General features: G+C 45.1%; 1 protein-coding gene and 1 long non-coding RNA gene across 2 annotated transcripts; both read right to left on the bottom strand.

Annotated features, from left to right (window-relative positions):
• Positions 1-18,332: 18,332 nt before the first annotated feature.
• Positions 18,333-19,894, bottom strand: LOC123995833 (snaclec 7-like). Its single transcript, XM_046299516.1, has 2 exons — positions 19,543-19,894; positions 18,333-19,224 (listed from the first exon to the last, which is right to left on the bottom strand). Exons 1-2 carry the CDS (start codon positions 19,886-19,888, stop codon positions 18,866-18,868), a joined length of 705 nt encoding a protein of 234 aa, XP_046155472.1. The 5' UTR covers positions 19,889-19,894; the 3' UTR covers positions 18,333-18,865.
• Positions 19,895-20,036: 142 nt separating this feature from the next.
• LOC123995834 lies at positions 20,037-21,204 on the bottom strand. Its single transcript, XR_006831899.1, has 3 exons — positions 21,053-21,204; positions 20,527-20,612; positions 20,037-20,389 (listed from the first exon to the last, which is right to left on the bottom strand). It is a non-coding gene; the product is annotated as an uncharacterized LOC123995834 (long non-coding RNA).
• Positions 21,205-21,816: the final 612 nt, after the last annotated feature.

Raw genomic sequence — 21,816 nt, 5'->3', positions numbered from 1 at the left:
CTCCTGACACCACACTCTGAGTGCCCTCACCTCTTCCCTGTAGGCTGTCTCATCGTTGTTGGTAATCAAGCCCACTACTGTACTGTTGTGTTGTCTGTAAACTTGATGATTGAGTTGGAGGCCTGCATGGCCTTGCGGTAATGGGTGAACAGGGAGTACAGGAGGTGCTGAGCATGCACCCTTGTGGGTCCCCAGAGTTGAGGGTCAGCGACGTGGAGATGTTGATTCCTACCTTCACCACCTGGGGGCGGCCTGTCAGAAAGTCCAGGGCCCAATTGCACAGGGCGGGGTTGAGACCCAGGGTCTCCAGCTTAACGATGAGCTTCGCGGGTACTATGTTGTTGAATGCAGAGCTTTGGTCAATGAACAGCATTCTTATATATGTATTCCTCTTGCCCAGATGGGGATAGGGCGGCGTGGAGTGTGATGGCGATTTCATCGTCTGTGGACCTGTTGGGATGGTATGCGAGTTGGAGTTGGTCTAGGGTGTCTGGGAGGATGCTGTTGATGTGAGCCATGACCGATCTTTCAAAGCACTTCAAGGCTACTGACGTGAGTGCCATGGGGCGGATATCGTTTAGGCTATCGTAAGTTACCTTCGCTTCCTTGGGCACAGGGACTATGGTGGTCTGCTTGAAACATGTAGGTATTACAGGCTCTGTCAGGGAGAGGTTGAAAATATTAGTGAAGACACTTGACAGTTGGTCCCGCATGCTTTAGGTATACGTCCTGGTAATCCGTCTGGCCCAGCGGCTTTGTGAATGTTGACCTGTTGAAAGGTTTTGTTCACATCGGCTACCGAGTTATCACACAGTCATCCAGAGTATCTGGTGCTCTCGTAAATGCTTCAGTGTTGCTTGCCTCGAAGTGAGCATGTAAGGCATTTAGCTCGTGGGAGGCTCCCATCACTGGGCAGCTCACATCTGGGTTTCCCTTTGTAATCCATAATAGTTTTCAAGCCCTGCCACATCCGACGAGCATCAGAGCTGGTGTAGTTGGATTCAATTTAATCCCGTATTGACGCTTTTCTTGTTTGATGGTTCATCTGAGAGCATAGAGGACTTTCTTTTAAGCATCCAGATTAGTCTCCCGCTCATTGAAAGCGGGCAGCTTTGTTGTCAAGAGACTGGACATTGGCGAGTAGTATACTCGGAAGCGGTGGGTGGTGTGCACGCCTACGGAATCTGACCAGGAGGCCACTCTGTCTGCCTCTTCTGCCGTCGACGTTGTTTTGGGTCAGCTTCTGGAATTAGATCCATTGTGTTGGGTGGTGGTCCGAACAAAGGATCCGCTTCGGGAAAGTCGTATTCCTGGTCGTAATGTCGGTAAATTGACGTCGCTCTTCTATCAAATAGTTCTTCCCGGGTGAATGTATTAACACTTAAGATTTTCTGGGCTAACAATGTAAGAAATAATACATTAAAAAACAAAATACTGCATAGTTTCCTAAAGACTCGAAGCGAGGCACCATCTTAGATGTTTTTCAAAAGTGTTCCTGGGAAGCTAATGCTAACATACACAATCTTATTAATGCCATTTCTGCTGATCACACTTTAGAAGGCCATTTTATATTATGGACATACAGTGCCTTCAGAAGGTATTCGCACACAGACTTTTTCCAGATTTTCTTGTATTACGGACAAAATTTTAAATGCATTACATTGAGATTTTGTGTCACTGGCTTACACATTATAACCCATAATGTCAAAGTGGAATTATATTTTTACAAATTAATTACAAATGAAAAGCTGAAATGTCTTGAGTCAATAAGTATTCAAGCCCTTTGTTAAGGCAAGCCTAATTATGTTCAGGAGTAAACATTAATTTAACAAGTCACAATCATTTGCATTGAGACTCTGTGTGCAATCATAGTCTCTAACATGATTTTTATATGACTACCCCAACTCTGTACCCCACACATTCAATTATCTGTAAGGTCCCTCAAGTAAGCAGTGAATTTCAAACACAGATTCAGCCACAAAGACCATGGAGGTTAATCAATGCCTTGCAAAGATTCATGGTGAAGTTATTAATTACACTTTGGATGGTGTATCAATACACCCAGTCACTGCAAAGATACAGCCGTCCTTTCTAACTCAGTTGCCGGAAAGGAAGGACACCTCTCAGGGATTTCACCTTGAGGCCAACGGGGACTTTAAACAGTTACAGAGTTTAATGAATGGCTGTGATTGGAGGATGGATCAACAACATTGTAGTTACTCCACAATACTAGCCTATATAATAGAGTGAAAAGGAGGAAGCCTGTAAAGAATACAAATATTCCAGAACATGCATCCTGTTTGCAATAAGGCACTAAAGTAAAACTGCTTCAAATATGGCAAATAAATTCACTTTGTGTCCTGAATACAAAGCATTATGTTTGGAGAAAGTCCAACACAACACATCATTGAGTTCCACTCTTCAGATTTTCAAGCATGTTGGTGAGTGTATCATGTTATGGATATGCTCATCATCGGCAAGGACCAGGGAGTGTTTTAGGATAAAAAGAGCTAAGCACAGGCAAAATCCTCGAGGAAAACCTGGTTCAGTTTGCTTTCAAACAGACACTGGGAGACAAATTGACCTTTCAGCAGGACAATAACCTAAAACACAAGTCCAAATATACACTCAAGTTGCTTACCAAGACAACGTTAAATGTTCCTGAGTGGTCAAGTTACAATTTTGACTTAAAATGGGTTAGAAAATATATGACAAGACTTGAAAATGGCTGTCTAGTAATGATCAACAACCAACTTGACATAGCTTTAATCCAACCGCGTTGTCAGTTTTCAAAAAGGCTTTATGGCGAAAGCATACAATGCGATTGTCTGGGGACAGCGCCCCGCATTTAAAAGCATTAAAAACATTTTCCAAACCAGCAGAGGCATCACAAAAGTCAGAAATAAAATCAATCACTTAACTTTGAATATCTTTCTCTGTTTGCAGTCCCAAGGGTCCCAGCTACACAAGAAATTGTCATTTTGTTCAATAAAGTCCTTCTTTATATCCCCCAAAAGGCAGTTTAGTTGGCGCGTTTATTTCAGTAATCCACCCGTTCCACTCATTCAACATGTGTACAAAGGAATCCCAAAAGTTATCAATAAACTTCGTCCAAACAAGTCAAACAACGTTTCTATTCAACCCTCTGGTACCCTAATATGTAAATAAATGATACAATTTAAGACGGAATGTAGTATGTTCAATACCGGGGATAAATAACGAAGTGCGCGCCCTCATCCAAGCGCCACAAGACTACAGTCCAAAATGAAAGCCACATTGAAAAACTACAATAACAAACTCATTTTTCAAATAACAAGCCTGAAACCCTTTCTAAAGACTGTTGACATCTAGTGGAAGCCATATGAACTGCAATCTGGGAGGATTTCCTTTGAATATCCCATAGACAAGCATTTAAATGGTGTCAGGACCCGGTTACAAACCCGGGTCTCCGGAGTGAGAAACAGTCACTTAACCAACTGAGCCACGAATAGTCGGCAGAACCCAGAAGATGAGGCAGACACAGCAGTACTTGAGACGGTGTATTTAATGAAGTAAAAAGTGAAGTTCTTCAGGAAAACATGTAACTCCACAACCTCAAAAGGAATTCCACAAGAACAAAGGTAATTCTCCAAGACAAAAAGGTAAATCCACAAGGTGGAAGGTAAAGCATAAAAAGCCTCAAAAGATACTCAAAAATAAATAAACAAGAACAAAAAACAGAATTCCACAAGAGAGTCTACCGGGATCAACAATAGTTCACAGAATACTAGGGCTGGGTGCTAACATACAAACACAGAGCAAAGAACTGAGGAAAACTAAGGGTTTAAATACAATCAGGGGAAACGAGGCACAGGTGCAAATAATAAATGGGGATCAAGGGAAAACAAAAGGTCAAAAAGCACAATGGGGGCATCTAATGACCAAAAACCGGAACAACCCTGGCCAAATCCTGACAGAATCCCCCCCCTAGGAACGGCTCCTGACGTTCCTGCCAGCTCTCTCAGGGTGGAGGGCCCTGAACTGACGAATGAGGTCAGGGTCCAGTATGTCTTTGGCAGGAACCCAGGAGCGCTCCTCGGGACCGTAGCCTTCCCAGTCCACCAGATACTGCCAGGACCGCTGCACCCGGCGGGAATCCAGTATCCGATGGACAGTATAAGCCGGCTGGCCTCCAATGACACGAGGCGGAGGGGGAGGTCTGTCTGCCGGGACAAGGGGAGAAAAAACAACAGGTTTTAATAAGGAAATGTGAAACGTGGGATTAATCTTAAGGGATCTGGGTAAGTGTAGGCGATAAGAAACTGGGTTAACTCTGGCAACCTTAAAGGGACCGATGTATTTTTGGGACAGCTTGCGAGACTCCACCCGTTGTGGTAAGTCTCTAGTGGAGAGCCAGACTCTCTGGCCGGGGCGCAGGGTAAGCCCGGGACGGCGACGTCTGTTGGCTTGTTGTTGGTACCTCTGTGAGGAACGCATAAGATTAAGACGGGTCTTCCTCCACATAAGCCGACAGCGTCTGACGAACTTCAAGGCTGAAGGCACTCTGACTGCTGCCTCCTGGTCCGGGAACAATGGAGGGGCATAGCCAAACTGACACTCGTGCGGGAACATACCAGTGGAGGAGGAGCGCAAGGTGTTGTGCGCGTATTCGGCCCAAACAATGAAGGACGACCATGTGGAAGGGTTGTTACGAGTCATACATCGGAGGGTGGTTTCCAGCTCTTGATTCATCCTCTCTGTTTGGCCGTTGGACTCCGGATGGTACCCTGAAGATAGACTGGCAGAAGCCCCCATGAGTTGGCAGAAGACCTTCCAAAACCTAGAGGCGAACTGGGGACCTCTGTCAGAAACCATATCTTGAGGAATGCCGAAGACTCGGAACACATGATTAATTACCAACTCAGCCGTTTACTTGGCAGAAGGTAACTTAGTCAGAGGGACGAACCTGGCCGCCTTTGAAAACCTGTCGATTATGACTAGGATAATAGTATTGCCATGGGATGGAGGAAGGCCAGTAATAAAGTCCAACGAGATATGGGACCAGGGTCTGTGGGGAACAGGTAAAGGGTGAAGGAGTCCTTGCGGGTGGAGGTGAGAAGATTTGCCCTGGCAGCACACGGGGCAGGCATTGACGAAAGTGGCAATGTCTTCTCTTATGGTAGGCCACCAGAACTTACGCTGGATGAACTCCAAGGTGCGACCTACGCCCGGGTGACAGGTGAGGCGAGAGGAGTGCCCCCACAGAAGGACCTGAGTCCTCACTGCCTTGGGAACAAACAACCGATTGGCAGGACCTCCTTTCGGGTCCGGTTCAATAGCTTGAGCTCGTCTCACGGTATCCTCAACTTGCCACGAGATCGGAGCCACGATCTTAGCAGCAGGAAGGACAGGCATGTCCGTGTCATCTCGAATGGTAGGAGCGTAGACTCGGGACAGGGCATCCGGTTTGAGATTCTTCGACCACGGGCCGATAGGTGAGGATGAACTGGAATCGATTGAAGAAAAGAGACCATCTAGCTTGTCTAGAGTTCAACCGCTTCGCCTGCTGGATATACTCCAGGTTTTTGTGGTCTGTAAGCACTTGAAACGGGTGAGAAGCCCCCTCGAGCCAGTGTCTCCATTCCTTCAATGCCATCTTAACCGCTAGGAGTTCACGATCCCCCACATCGTAGTTCCTCTCAGCCGGGGTAAGCCGGTGTGAGAAGAAAGCGCACGGATGAAGCTTCTTGTCTTCACCCCTCTGAGACAGGACAGCTCCAACACCAACCTCTGAGGCGTCTACCTCCACCACAAACGGTTCATCCGTAGTCGGTAGTATCAGGATGGGAGCAGAGGACGCGCTGCTTGAGTCCTTGGAAGGCCGTCTAAGCTTCTCTTCCCCACAAAAACCTTGCATTGCCACCCTCGGTTAAAGCTGAGAGAGGGGCTGCCACCAAGCTGAAGTTCTTGATGAACTTGCGGTAAAAGTTAGTGAAGCCCAGGAAACGCTGAACTTCCTTAACGGATTTGGAGGTGGGCCAATCCTCTACCGCCCCTACCTTCCTGGGGTCCATTTGGACTTGACCGGGTTCCACTACAAATCCCAGGAATTGTACTCGGGATGAATGGAATTCACATTTTTCCGGCTTAACGTACAGATGGCTGTCTAGGAGGCGTTTGATTACTTGTCTGACATGCTTTGTGTGTTCTTGAAGAGAGCTCGAAAAGATGAGGATGTCATCCAAGTAAACGAACACAAATATGTTAAACATATCCCTAAGCACATCGTTTATGAGCGCTTGGAACACCGCTGGGGCGTTGGTCAGGCCGAAGGGCATCACCAAGTATTCATAGTGACCAGTAGGCGTGTTGAAAGCGGTCTTCCACTCGTCACCAGGTCTGATCCGCACAAGATGGTATGCGTTCCGCAGGTCAAGCTTAGTGAAAACAACTGCTTCCTGGAGCAGCTCGAAGGCTGTGGCCATAAGGGGTAGCGGGTAATGGTTACGGACGGTTATGGCATTGAGTCCCCGGTAGTCGATGCAAGGACGTAATCCACCGTCTTTCTTGGCCACAAAGAAAAACCCTGCTCCCGCCGGGGAGGTGGATGGACGCATGAGGCCTGCTTCCAGAGCGTCCTTGATGTAGGTATCCATAGCAGCTCGTTCGGGTGGAGATAGGGAAAAGATCCGACCCCTGGGGGGGGCAAGTGCCCGGAAACAGTTCGATGGGGCAATCATAAGGTCTATGGGGTGGTAGCATGGTGGCCCTCTGTTTGCTAAATACCAGTTTGAGGTCATGGTAACACTCAGGAACTCGGGTCAGGTCGATGGATTCTAAAGACTCGGGAGTAGAATTCGGGGAATTCGGGAAAATACAAGTAGCTTGGCACGTAGGACCCCACTGCTTGATAGTGCCCACAGACCAGTCGATGTGAGGGTTATGGCTGTGAAGCCAGGGGTATCCAAGGACGAGAGGGAACTCGGAACAGGAGATCAAATGAAAGTTCATCAATTCCTGGTGTTGTGAAACTGAAAGTCGCAAGGAGGTAGTGACATGAGTGACAAGTCCAGATCCCAAAGGGCTTCCATCCAATGTAGTAACCCTCATGGGGTCACTTAGAGGTTCAGAGGGAACGCCATTCTCCTTCGCCCAGACACCATCCATGAAGTTACCTGCGGCTCCAGAGTCTACCAAGGCTTGAAGGTGAAGCTTGTGGTTGTCCCAGGAAAGGGTGACTGGAATGAGCAGACGGGAGTTGGACGGATGGGAGGAGGTTATGTTTCCCGTTACAGTTCCCCCCGGTCTGTACGGGACAGAGCGTTTCCCTGGACACTTGGAACGGAAATGGCCCGGTTTGCCGCAATATAGACAGCGTCGCTCCCTCATCCGGCGGTCTCTCTCAGCCTGGGAGATGCGTCCAATCTGCATGGGTTCCGGTGGAGCCAGCGAGGATAAAGGTGGGGACTCGGAGCTGATAGGGGCTAGACGTCTACGGTTGAGTTCTCTCTCTCTCAGACGCTGGTCAATGCGTGAGGCCAACTTGATCAGGGACTCGAGATTGTCCGGTGGTTCCCGAGTGGCCAGTTCATCTTGGATAGTGTCGGAAAGGCCTTTCAGAAAGCACACCGTGAGCGCCTCGTTGTTTCAGCCACTCGCTGCTGCCACCGTGCGGAACTGGATGGCATAGTCCGTCACGCTGCGCCGACCTTGGTGGAGAGTCAGGAGCTGTTTGGCTGAGTCAGAACCACTGCTTGGGCCTTGAAACACTCGTTTGAATTCCTCAGCAAAGGCAGATTAGCTGGCACAGCAGGAACTATGGGCATCCCACACGGCAGTAGCCCAGGCCAGGGCTTTTTCTGACAGCAGGGTGATGATATATGCGATCTTAGACTGGTCGGTGGGGAACGACGAGGGTTGCAGCTCGAAGGAGAGAGAACATTGGGTGAGAAACCCTTTACAAGCACTTGGATCACCTGAGAACATTTACATTTACATTTAAGTCATTTAGCAGACGCTCTTATCCAGAGCGACTTACAAATTGGTGCATTCACCTTATGACATCCAGTGGAACAGCCACTTTACAATAGTGCATCTAAATATTTTAAGGGGGGGGGGTGAGAAGGATTACTTTATCCTATCCTAAGTATTCCTTAAAGAGGTGGGGTTTCAGGTGTCTCCGGAAGGTGGTGATTGACTCCGCTGTCCTGGCGTCGTGAGGGAGTTTGTTCCACCATTGGGGAGCCAGAGCAGCGAACAGTTTTGACTGGGCTGAGCGGGAACTGTACTTCCTCAGTGGTAGGGAGGCGAGCAGGCCAGAGGTGGATGAACGCAGTGCCCTTATTTGGGTGTAGGGCCTGATCAGAGCCTGGAGGTACTGAGGTGCCGTTCCCCTCACAGCTCCGTAGGCAAGCAACCGTTGGGGAGGTGGAAGACGAGGTTCAGCCAGAGGGTTAACTGCCATGGGTACGTGAATCTGAGGTACTGGGACGGGAACTGTTGCCGGGGTAAGTCGATCAGATATCTGCTTTATGGAAGTCAGCATCTCCGACAGAAGATGAGAATGTCTAGCCATTAAGGCCTCTTGCTGAACCAGGGCGGCTTCGTGGTGTTGGACAGTCTCCTGGTGGTGGGACAGCATGGCAACAAGGTCCTGGGAACTGGCTGCCTCTGGGTTCATTTTTGGCTCTGTGTTTCTGTCAGGACCCGGTTACGAACCCGGGTCTCCGGAGTGAGAAACAGTCACTTAACCAACTGAGCCACGAATAGTCGGCAGAACCCAGAAGATGAGGCAGACACAGCAGTATTTAATGAAGTAAAAAGTGAAGTTCTTCAGGAAAACATGTAACTCCACAACCTCAAAAGGAATTCCACAAGAAATCCTCCAAGACAAAAAGGTAAATCAACAAGGTGGAAGGTAAAGCATAAAAAGCCTCAAAAGATACTCAAAAATAAATAAACAAGAACAAAAAACAGAATTCCACAAGAGAGTCTACCGGGATCAACAATAGTTCACAGAATACTAGGGCTGGGTGCTAACATACAAACACAGAGCAAAGAACTGAGGAAAACTAAGGGTTTAAATACAATCAGGGGAAATGAGGCACAGGTGCAAATAATAATGGGGATCAAGGGAAAACAAAAGGTCAAAAAGCACAATGGGGGCATCTAGTGACCAAAAACCGGAACAACCCTGGCCAAATCCTGACAAATGGGTGGTGGCCTCAAAAAAAATTCAGGATGGATTCTACTCTGGTTTTCGCCTGCCATATAAGTTCTGTTATACTGACAGACATTATTTTAACAGTTTTATGAAACTTCAGAATGTGTTCTATCCAATGCTAATTATTTGTATATCCTAGCTTCTGGGCCTGATTAACAGGCAGTTTTCTTTGGGCACGTCAGTCATCTGAACTTCCGAATACTGCCCCCTAGCCTTTAAGAATTAAAAAATAAATAATGTGCAAATATTGTCCAATCCAAGTGTGCAAAGCTGTCAGACATACCCAGAAAGTCTCACAGCTGTAACCGCTGCCAAAGGGTATTCAAAAATGTATTGACTCAGGGGTGTGAAAACATATTTTCACTTTGTCATTATGGGGTATTGCGTGTAGATGGGTGAGAGAAGAAACAATTGAATCCATGTTGAATTCAGGCTGTAACACAACAAAATGTAGAATAAGTCAAGGGGTATAAATACTTTCTGAAGGTACTGCACTTATGTTAATGGAAACTTTTCTTTAGGTGTTGTGATTGATGTTGTGTTTTGCTGCCATGTCAGGGGAAAATCTCGTAATACCTGAAATCATTGATATCTGAGAATATGAAGATTAATTGGTTTCCAGTAATCTCCTGGAGTTACTCGTACAGACGCCTTGTTGCCATTATTACAGTGTTTGTGTATCTTAAAAAGACTGTTTTGTTTATTTATGTGATGTAAGAACAGAAATGGAGTAAAGAGAAACAATTGACATCATGTATCCTACTGAGGTAAAAAAAAGAAAAAGCTGGAAAAATTTGAAAAAACATTGGAAATATTTTTCACCATCAGCAATTGCCTAAATACAACATGTTGATCAAAATGTGTAGAATGGTAGTGATTGACAGAAGGGAATGAAAAGGGGGGAAATGTATCACTCCTCACAGATAAAATAACGCATGGAAAGACAGTCCTGATCATCTCCATCCCAGTGTCTGTCCATCGGTCCAGACCCAGAATCCAAATGGACATCTCCGTCTCAGACCCAGCGATGCGGGACCACGGAGACAAGCTGCCCTCAGCTTCTGCTCCACAAACTTGGACCTCCTCAAAGTAGTCTGAAGGAGTTCAATTCATAAGAGAAAAATAAAGGGTTCTTTTTTTTAAATATCTTAAGTTTTATAACCCTTGCACTGATACATGTCAACGATGCATTATGAACCATCTTAATCTCTCTGTCTTTACCGAACTGTGTTGAAATATTGGCTGAAATAATTAAAAACCTTTCGTAAAGCAATTTTACACTTATTGTCATGTATTGTATTGTCATGTCTTGTCCCTTTGCTTTCTCTTCTCTTCGTTTCCCCCTGCTGGTCGTATTAGGTTTCTTTCTCTCTCTCTATCTCTCTCTCTCTATCGTTCCGTTCCTGCTCCCAGCTGTTCCTCATTCTCCTAACGACCTCGTTTACTCTCTCACACCTGTCCCCTATTTTGCCCTCTGATTAGGTCTCTATTTCTCTCTCGGTTTCTGCCTCTGTCCTTGTCGGATTCTTGTTTGCTTTGCCCTTGTTCCGTCCTGTCGTGTTTTGCCTTTTCATCAAATGCTGCGTGTGAGCAGGTGTCTCTGTCTGCTACGGCCCGCGCCTACCCCAAGGGACCTGCAGTCTGTTGCCGCTTGTCCTGCAATTCTCCTCAACAACTAGAGGATTTATGTTTTCCCTGTTTGGACATCTCCTGTTAAGATTGAGGATTATGTTTTCCCTGTTTGGACTTTAATAAACTCAGTTTCTGTTAAGTCGCTTTTGGGTCCTCACTCACCTGCATAACACTTATTATGACTACCGTAAAGTTATCCTGTATCGTACTCATTGTTGGACTTTTCTATTTGGACTTTCACTCACCCTCATAGCATAATGAATCTCCTTGGTTTGCACCCTCAATAGCTATTAGTAATTCATTTTACACAGGGTTTGTCATCACTTGGTTTCAGTAACCAGTTTCTATAGGCATATCTCCATCCATCAGACCACTCCCAGTCCTCATACAGCAAGCGGACAGGAGTGGAGATTGTCATCCCTCTCTTCTTCACCACCTCCTTCTGTCCATCGTTCCTGATGCTGGCCAGGTCAGTCTACTCCTCGCTGCAGTAACTCTGAGCCTCATACCAGACTATAAGATCTGCCGGGTTTAAAACAACGCAATTAGGGTAAATATTGGATAGAACACACATTGGGTTATTTTGACCCTGCTAGTTGGGTCTCTATTTGGGTTGTTGGGGTATTAATGCTGGGTTATTGAGCTATGACCCACCGGGTCAGATCAGAAGACTGGAGGTGTTGCTTAGTGGGGGCTTGGCTTTCAATTAGATCTTAGGCCACCCTTGAGAGTAAATTTAGTTCTGGTTCGTGTTATATTGTCATCACATACTCAAGTTTAGCACGGACACTTTTGTAGCTTTTGTGAGACTTACACAAGAGTATGAGCTCCTCAAGTGTCTATGTATGTTATGCAGGTGAATGAGGACCCAAAAGCGACTTGGCGAAAACAGAGTCTTTATTCCAGTAAAGGATAAAAGCAATACTCCTAGACAATCAAAGCAGAAAACAAAACATGAAAAAACTTAAATCCACTCGTAGTGACGAGGACAGACTGGAGACTCGACCATTGACTGCAGGTTGCCTAGGGAAGGCACCGACCGTAGCAGACTCAGACACCTGGTCACACGCAGCATCTGAAGGAGACAAGACACGACAGGGCGAGACAATGACACAGCACAGCGAACATCATACAAGGATCCGACAAGGACAGAAGCGGAAAACAAGGGGAGAAATAGGGACTCTAATCAGACGACAAAATAGGGGACAGGTGTGAAAAGACTAAATGAGTGAGTTAGGATAATGAGGAACAGCTGGGAGCAGGAACGGAACGATAGAGAGAGGAGAGAGAGGGAGGGGGAGAGAGAGGGATAGAAAAAGGGAACGAACCTAATAAGACCAGCAGGGGGAAACGAACAGAAGGGAAAGCATAATGACAAGACAATATAAGACAATACATGACAGTACCCCCCCCACTCACCGAGTGCCTCCTGGCGCACTCGAGGAGGAAACCTGGCGGCAACGGAGGAAATCATCGATCAGCGAACGGTCCAGCACGTCCAAAGATGGAACCCAACTCCTTTCCTCAGGACCGTACCCCTCTCAATCCACTAGGTACTGATGACCACGTCCCCGAGAACGCATGTCCATGATCCTACGTACCTTGTAAATAGGTGCGCCCTCGACAAGGACGGGGGGAGACGAACGGGGTGCGAAGAAAGGGCTTGACACAGGAGACATGGAAGACAGGATGGACGCGACGAAGATGTCGCGGAAGAAGCAGTCGCACAGCGACAGGATTGACGACCTGGGAGACACGGAACGGACCAACGAACCGCGGAGTCAACTTACGAGAAGCTGTCGTAAGGGGAAGGTTACGAGTGGAAAGCCACACTCTCTGGCCGCGACAATACCTAGGACTCTTAATCCTACGTTTATTGGCGGCTCTCACAGTCTGCGCCCTGTAACGGCAAAGTGCAGACCTCACCCTCCTCCAGGTGCGCTCACAACGTTGGACAAACGCCTGAGCGGAGGGAACGCTGGACTCGGCGAGCTGGGACGAGAACAGAGGAGGCTGGTAACCCAGACTACTCTGAAACGGAGATAGCCCGGTAGCAGACGAAGGAAGCGAGTTGTGAGCGTATTCTGCCCAGGGGAGCTGTTCTGCCCAAGACGCAGGGTTTCTAAAAGAAAGGCTGCGTAGTATGCGACCAATCATCTGATTGGCCCTTTCTGCTTGACCGTTAGACTGGGGATGAAAACCGGAAGAGAGACTGACGGAAGCACCAATCAAACGACAGAACTCCCTCCAAAACTGTGACGTGAATTGCGGACCTCTGTCTGAAACGGCGTCTAACGGGAGGCCATGAATTCTGAACACATTCTCGATGATGATTTGTGCCGTCTCCTTAGCGGAAGGAAGCTTAGCGAGGGGAATGAAATGTGCCGCCTTAGAGAACCTATCGACAACCATAAGAATCACAGTCTTCCCCGCAGACGAAGGCAGACCAGTAATGAAGTCTAAGGCGATGTGAGACCATGGTCGAGAAGGAATGGGAAGCGGTCTGAGACGACCGGCAGGAGGAGAGTTACCTGACTTAGTCTGCGCGCAGTCCGAACAAGCAGCCACGAAACGCCGCGTGTCACGCTCCTGAGTAGGCCACCAAAAGCGCTGGCGAATAGAAGCAAGAGTACCTCGAACGCCGGGATGGCCAGCTAACTTGGCAGAGTGAGCCCACTGAAGAACAGCCAGACGAGTAGAAACAGGAACGAAAAGAAGGTTACTAGGACAAGCGCTCGGCGACGCAGTGTGAGTGAGTGCTTGCTTAACCTGTCTCTCAATTCCCCAGACTGTCAACCCGACAACACGCCCATAAGGAAAAATCCCCTCGGGATCAGTAGAAGCCACGGAAGAACTAAAGAGACGGGATAAGGCATCAGGCTTGGTGTTCTTATTACCCGGGCGATAAGAAATCACAAACTCGAAACGAGCGAAAAACAACGCCCAACGAGCTTGACGTGCATTAAGTCGTTTGGCAGAACAGATGTACTCAAGGTTCTTATGGTCAGTCCAAACGACAAAACCACTGTCGCCATTCGCCTACGGCTAAGCGGATGGCGAGCAGTTCTCGGTTACCCACATCATAGTTGCGTTCCGATGGCGACAGGCGTTTGGTGATCCTCCGTTCCCTCTCCTTAGTCGAGATGCGAATACCTCCCAGCTGCATGGGCTCAGTCTCTGAGCCGGAGGAAGCAGATGGTTGCGATACGGAGAGGGGAAACACCGTTAACGCGAGCTCTCTTCCACGAGCTCGGTGACGAAGATCTACCCGTCGTTCTATGCGGATGGCGAGTGCAATCAAAGAGTCCACACTGGAAGGAACCTCCCGGGAGAGAATCTCATCCTTAACCTCTGCGTGGAGTCCCTCCAGAAAACGAGCGAGCAGCGCCGGCTCGTTCCAGTCACTAGAGGCAGCAAGAGTGCGAAACTCTATAGAGTAATCCGTTATGGATCGATCACCTTGACATAGGGAAGCCAGGGCCCTAGAAGCCTCCCTACCAAAAACTGAACGATCAAAAACCCGTATCATCTCCTCTTTAAAGTTCAGGTAATTGTTAGAACAATCAGCCCTTGCCTCCCAGATAGCTGTGCCCCACTCTCGAGCCCGGCCAGTAAGGAGTGATATGATGTAAGCAACCCGAGCTCTCTCTCTCTTGAGTATGTGTTGGGTTGGAGAGAGAACACAATATCACACTGGGTGAGAAAGGAGCGGCACTCAGTGGGCTGCCCGGAGTAACAAGGTGGGTTATTAACCCTAGGTTCCGGAGACTCGGCAGACCAGGAAGTAGCTGGTGGCACGAGACGAAGACTCTGGAACTGTCCAGAGAGGTCGGAAACCTGAGCGGCCAGGGTCTCAACGGCATGACGAGCAGCAGACAATTCCTGCTCGTGTCTGCCGAGCATAGCTCCCTGGATCTCGACGGCAGTGTTACGAGAATCCGTAGTCGCTGGGTCCATTCTTGGTCGGATCCTTCTGTTATGCAGGTGAATGAGCACCCAAAAGCGACTTGGCGAAAACAGAGTCTTTATTCCAGTAAAGGATAAAAGCAATACTCCTAGATAATCAAAGCAGAAAACAAAACATGAAAAAACTTAAATCCACTCGTAGTGACGAGGACAGACTGGAGACTCGACCATTGACTGCAGGTTGCCTAGGGAAGGCACCGACCGTAGCAGACTCAGACACCTGCTCACACGCAGCATCTGAAGGAGACAAGACACGACAGGGCGAGACAATGACACAGCACAGCGAACATCATACAAGGATCCGACAAGGACAGAAGCGGAAAACAAGGGGAGAAATAGGGACTCTAATCAGACGACAAAATAGGGGACAGGTGTGAAAAGACTAAATGAGTGAGTTAGGAGAATGAGGAACAGCATGGAGCAGGAACGGAACGATAGAGAGAGGAGAGAGAGGGAGGGGGAGAGAGAGGGATAGAAAAAGGGAACGAATCTAATAAGACCAGCAGGGGGAAACGAACAGAAGGGAAAGCATAATGACAAGACAATATAAGACAAAACATGACAATGTAATCAATGATGTCAGAAGCTTTGTTTGATCACATGCTTTTTTCATTGCAAAATGTGAGATCCCACAATGTACACGTTTAATTGCCACACTTAAACCATAATCTTTCACCATACTTCTCTAGATCTTCACCTTAATCCCCTTTAATTCTGGGAAGCACCAGATTTTCTCACATTGATCTAGTCTGTATACAAAGTATGGATTCTCTTTTTAAGTTAAAGTTAGCTTCGATAACATTGACACTTCTAATCAGCTTTTTAGTTCATTTGTCCATTGCTGCTCAGATAGTGCCTTTGGCAGTAGTCCCCAGCTTCTGTCTAGGTGATTGACCCTTACATTAGTTGTAACTGTCTGAGGCGGCTGAGTGTCTCTGCAGCAGACACCTGAATATAGAATGTATTTTATCACACAAACGTTAACTTTGCATATGACCAACAAATGAAGCATGATAGGTTTATTTATGGTTTGATATGTTGTTCATACGGTTACTGTATGTTGTGGTTAAATACAGATGTTTGAGTCCTAACAGGTACAGAGTAGGAGTAAGAGATGGGGCATCACCATGGTGAGAGCAGGGTCAGGAGAGATGGAGGGGAGGAGTGGTGATTGGATGATTTCCTGAGTGAGGATAGAGGTGTGAGATGCAGGAGTTTACATCCAACACATTGACCGTTATTATTTCAGAAATCAAAATCAACCCTACATTTTGAAAGTTCCAATTCCAAAATTCTAACTCAATGCAATTCCTTCACTTTATCATCATAAACATGATATCATAGCAATACTACGATGGGTCAATGAAATTACCAATCTAGCTTTTGTGTTCTGGTTACATGCCTTTAATAACCTCACAAACTGGTCCAGTGTTATCAGTTTCTCAGATTAATTGGTACAATATCTATTTTACATGCCATGGGCTGTGTAGAGAATGACTGGATCTGTTCTGGGATCTGATCCTCCAGTCTGAAGGGGTCTAGTGTGTATATCCTGTAGTTGAAATATTATTCTAAAACTTGGTCTGCTACATATCAACATACTGTGTTGATAATGCATATATATCATGCTTACTTTACAGTGGCTTAACAGGACCATTAACTATAGATTTCCTTAATTTTCTAGACTTCACCTCACCTCTCAAATGTATTTTAATTTTACCTTTATTTATTCAGTGTAAAACACATTGAGAACAGGTTCTCTTTTATAAGTGTGCCCCGTTCACATTGTTAAAAGAGAAAACACAGCAAAAATATGCTAGTACTCCAACACAGGCAAATATATTACAACAACAAGCACTCAACCAGAAACGAACACATTCCCCTTAAGAGTATCCTTAATCAATGCTTTAAATTCATTTAAAGACACGCAGCTAATTTCACAGAACATTCCACTTCTGCCTAGAAGATACATTTTACATGTTAGTAATTTGGCAGAGGCTTTTATCCAAGCGACTTAAAGAGATGCTCTGGAGACTTTTGTATAAATTTTAGCCAGTAGTTCTGAAATTAGCACTCATGAGACAAAAGTGTTTCAAACTAGAGATTTCGTGGCAAATTGAAAATAATTCTGCTCAATACGCATGTATGAAACTACACATAGACACATCCAGCCCAAAGCTGGAAGTTTATAAAATGCATTAAAAAGCCATCAAAGTACCGGAGCATGTCTTTAAAGTTATTGTATCTAATAGACAGGTTGGTTGTTTAGCAAAAAAAAAACTATGTTGCAAAACAGACAAGATTGGTTTAGATTGTTGACAACAGGTCATCTATATTTCATCCCCAAATGTTTATTGAAGTTTGCGCAATGAGCACTTGTCTCTCAAATACATCATTACAGTTGTTGCTCAGCTAGCTATCAAATTGTAGCCACTGGAGAATAGACATGACCTGAGTCAACACCTCAAAACAAGACATGGTATCAATAAGATACAATGAGCTGAAATGAGCCACAAGGCAGCTTCTTGCTTTGTTGCTAGCTATCTGACCATTCAGAATCATAACACCACATGGCCTTCTGGCTCATCAATGCACACGCATCTTATTCTTGATGTTGTCAGCCAACCCATCTATATAGAAAATGAGTTATGCCATGTACACACTCAGGTTGTACATCCTGACTACAGGAATGTCAACCAGAGTTGTTGCCAGAGATTTGCATGTTAAATTCTCTACCATAAGCTGCTTCCAATGTCATTTTAGAGAATTTGGCAGCACGTCCAACCAGCCTCACAAGCGCAGACCTTGTGTAGCTACGTCAGCCCCTCCATGCAGCTTCTTCACCAACTTCACCTGCGTCTTAGGGTGGGGGCTGAGGAGTATTTCTGTTTGTAATAAAATATTCATTCTGATTGGCTGGGTCTGGCTCCTTTGTGGATTGGCCTGGCTGCCAAGTGGAGGGCCTATGTCCTCCAAGGCCCAGCTATGGCTGTGCCCCTACCCAGTCATGTGAAATCCATAGATTAGGGCCAAATGAATTTATTTAAATTGACTGATTTCCTTATATGAACTGTAACTCAGTAAAATCTTTGAAATTGTTCCATATTAGTTATTCAGTATAAATGCCCTTTCCTACTAAGGGCCTGTTGATCCCTGTTTGGAAGGTTATTTGATTCTGCAGTCTCATAAAATGTCTGTGTCCACTTGTAGGAGGTCTGTTTGAATTTACAAAAAGCTCCATTATTAAAATAAATGTATTTTTTTTGCTCCATGAAGTAATCCAACAATGTGTACGCTGCCATCTGTGTCTACTGTATTTCAAGTCTTCTCTCATTGATCGAGGCAGGTGTCTGTCATCCTGACATGGGACACTTGGGGATGGACACCCACCTGTCTTAATCAGTGAGAGAGAACTTGAAATAGACAAGATGGCGGCATCCACTCATCTCTGTTATGTCCGGTAGTTACTCATACTGACATCTTGTTGCAACATCTACTGTGTTTGTGTGTGTTTAAAAGAAGACAAAAAAACTCTTATGTTTTGTTTATTTTTGTAAAGTAAGAACAGAAATTGGGAGAAGAGAGTATGTTTACAATGTCCATTATATCAAATATATTACTTTATTATCCTTTTTATTTGCTTAGTCATCGTTAACATGCATGATACTAATAATTAAATACAATTGTGTTTAGACTATCTAGAGTTTTAATTACAGTAACCCATAGTTACAATAATGATGACATGGGTAAATCTAGTTTGCTTAATGGCAAATGAATTATGACAAGTCAATAAAATATTTGAATAACATGACATAATGATCTATATTTTTTTATTTACATTTTTACAATATCTGAGATATCACACAATTTTACTCAAAGATTTTTGATAACACGTTATATCAATAACAAGGTATATTGTACATTTCATTGCATGCTGGAATCTTAAACATAAAAAAATCTTTGTCAAAGATGATCTCAATCAGCAATAACCTAAAAAAACACATTTCAATCAAAAGTGTGAGAAATGGTAAAGACAGTTAATTAAATTAACAAGAGGGCAATGTATTACAACTCTTCTTCACAAATAAAAAAGCGATTGGACAGACAATCCTGATCACTCCACTTGTATCCCTCCTCCATTGCCATGGCACCACAGTGGTTGGACAGAGGCTGTTCAGGCTGTCTGTCTCCCTCCCAGTTACTCCACCCCACTGGCAGCCCATTGGACCAGACCCAGAACCCAAAGAGACGGCTCTGTCTCAGACCCACCCACACAGGACCAGTAAAATCAGTCCCATTAAACTTCTGCTTGATCACCTCCAGGTCTTCTTCGGTCTCAATACGCAGCAGTCCATGGTAGTTCTTCTTGCAGTAGTCCAGAGCCTGTTCCCAAGACTTTCTTTCTCCAATATTGTGGATGCGAACTGATCCGGAAAGATATGTGGTATTCCAGATATTTAGCATGTTCATTTTAACTTGTTTTAGCATCCATTTTAACTCTCAGATTTTAGGGGAAAGATAAGCCGGCACATAATAATTTCAGTAATAGTTATATATGATTATAGTCTGGTGGAACCAGCATGATAGCATGATAGCCCTGCATTGTGTTTGACTTGACAAGTGAAGGAAATAGAAAGGGAGTGCAGCGTTCAGTCCCCTTGACCAGGCTACTATCAATATAGAGTAACAACCTTTCATACAAATTAGAAGCAGTTTGACTATGTTCCTCTTTGACAACTTACCTTTAGAGCAGAGTGTATAGTCTTCATCATTTTCTTTTGGCGCAGCGGTTATAGTTTTTCCCAAAAAAACAGCCGCATTGCCTTCTATTTTTGAATAGGTCATCCAGTCTCTGTAGGCAGATCTCCCTCCATCAGACCACTCCCAGTCATCATACAGGAGGCCGATCCAGTAAGAAGAGGTGCTGTTCATCCCTTTGTTCTTCACTTCCTCCTTCTGTCCCTCGTTCCTGATGCTGACCAGGTCAGTGTAGTTCTCCCTGCAGTAACTCTGAGCCTCATACCAGGTCATGTTCTGTTCAATCAGGAAGGAATCACCAGACCCTGCGCACACAGAATGGACTAACATTTTACTCTGCTCAACGTAGTTTGATATAAAATAATTATATCTCGATATTGTTGAAGAATTATAATCATTTGAATTGGATGTTGTTGAGGTACAAGGAAACACGAAATCTGATGTGTTTTGTAATATGGAATGTTTTACCTTTTCTGTAACACATGAAGTATTTCTGCTCTTTACAATTCTTCCATGTTGTATTATCTTTGAGTATGGCTGCACACGTTGGCTCTGTGCACGGGCTTGGAAGTGGTGACCATGCAGTGTCATTAACAGTGTCTCCATTGGACCATTTCAGACTGTGCTCTGTGCGATGGAGACCTATCCAGGCTTTATAGCTGCATTGAGATGCCATTAACTGTTTCAGCTGCTCAGATTCCTCCCGATTGTACAAAGTGACGAGGTCGGTATAGTTCTCCCGGCAGATGTCTTGTGCTTCTGTCCAGTTTAAACTCCTTTCAATGAGATGGAACTGTTTGAGGCGGCTGAGTGCGGCTGTGCAGCAGACACCTGAGGACAGAGACTATTTAATTATGTGAAATGTAAACATGGATACAGAAAACAAATGAAAGAGGAGAAGTTAGTGTGGTTTGTCGTATTGTGCGTACTGCATACTGTTTTGTGGTTCGGTCAAGTGAATTCTATACCTGCACAGAGTAGGAATAGGAGAGAGGTCATCTCCATGGGGACAGCAGGGTCAGGAGTGACAGAGGAGAGGTGATGGGATGGTGTCCTGCGTGAGAAGAAAGAGGTGTCATATTTAGGATTTGACGGTTATCACACTTTGGCTTTGAGTTGTTTAATTGAATCAGGTACTAGTACTACAGGCCCCTGCATCATTACAAGAGCTGAGCTGCATGATTGATCATTAAAAAAAGTCAGTACTGTAAACAACGTCTGATATTATTTTCTGATAAAACAAACTTTAATTAATTGAATATGCACATTTAGAGATCAATAGACTAACATTTAATGTATATTATCATTACAATATTTTCCTTATTAGTTTCAACAAGAAGGCTGTTTAAAAAAAATGAAATGTTTAATATGAATCCACATTAAAAGTGGGCCTTAGGTTACTGTAACTTTTTATTAAAATGCATGTGATTAGTTACTACACAAATAACATGGTAAAATTGATAAACATTGAAATATATCAAAAGTCAGTCTTACCTGCTGTAGATTTTGTAGAGAATAAATGGGTCTGCTATGAATCGAATATGACGAGGTGTGATCTGTTTAGAAACAGTGCATCCTAAGCTATGCTCTGCCTAACTATGTGTATATTCAAAACACAAGGCCGACCAGTGTAATAAAGCACATAATGAAGTTATTACACTACAATAAAATGTCCTGGGTGGCACACACACAACACATAACCTTTATAAAGTACTGTCAATGAGATTCACAAATGTTTCTTAAGACTTGAACACATGAACCCCACTTCACCAGCACCCCTCGCCCCAACTCATCTCTAAAAGAGTAATAGACCTAATACAGTGAGGGTGATGTTTATATTGAAAATTATCCCATTACTGGAACTTTGTTCCAGGATATTTGATACTCTGGACATGTTGGTGTGAAAGATAACATTTCTGTAGGTGTTGCGAGAAGTATTGAGCTGTGTTTGTATCCATATCAGGGGAAATCTCTCTCTGGGTTGGAGGAAATGTGTATCAAGGTAACCTGAGGACTTATTTCCTCATAGTGTAGTGTGAGTCAGGCCTGGGGTCTGTCTGCTCTCTCGATGGGTTGGGCAACAGAGACTGAGACACAGCCAGAGAGGGATATCAACAGTGTGACAGGGCTGTATCGCCTTTCTGTCCTCTCTGGTTAGCCAAACAATCAAACAAGTTACCTCCAAAACAAGTTTTCACATACATGTTTTCTATGGTATGCATTTCTGGTATCCTAACTTTGCACCTACTTTGTTGCAC

This window comes from Oncorhynchus gorbuscha, linkage group LG14, assembly GCF_021184085.1.
Source record: "Oncorhynchus gorbuscha isolate QuinsamMale2020 ecotype Even-year linkage group LG14, OgorEven_v1.0, whole genome shotgun sequence".
NCBI classification, from domain to species: domain Eukaryota; kingdom Metazoa; phylum Chordata; class Actinopteri; order Salmoniformes; family Salmonidae; genus Oncorhynchus; species Oncorhynchus gorbuscha.
The sequence above is the reverse complement of the archived record's forward strand: the minus strand, read 5'-3'. Positions and strand labels throughout refer to the sequence as shown.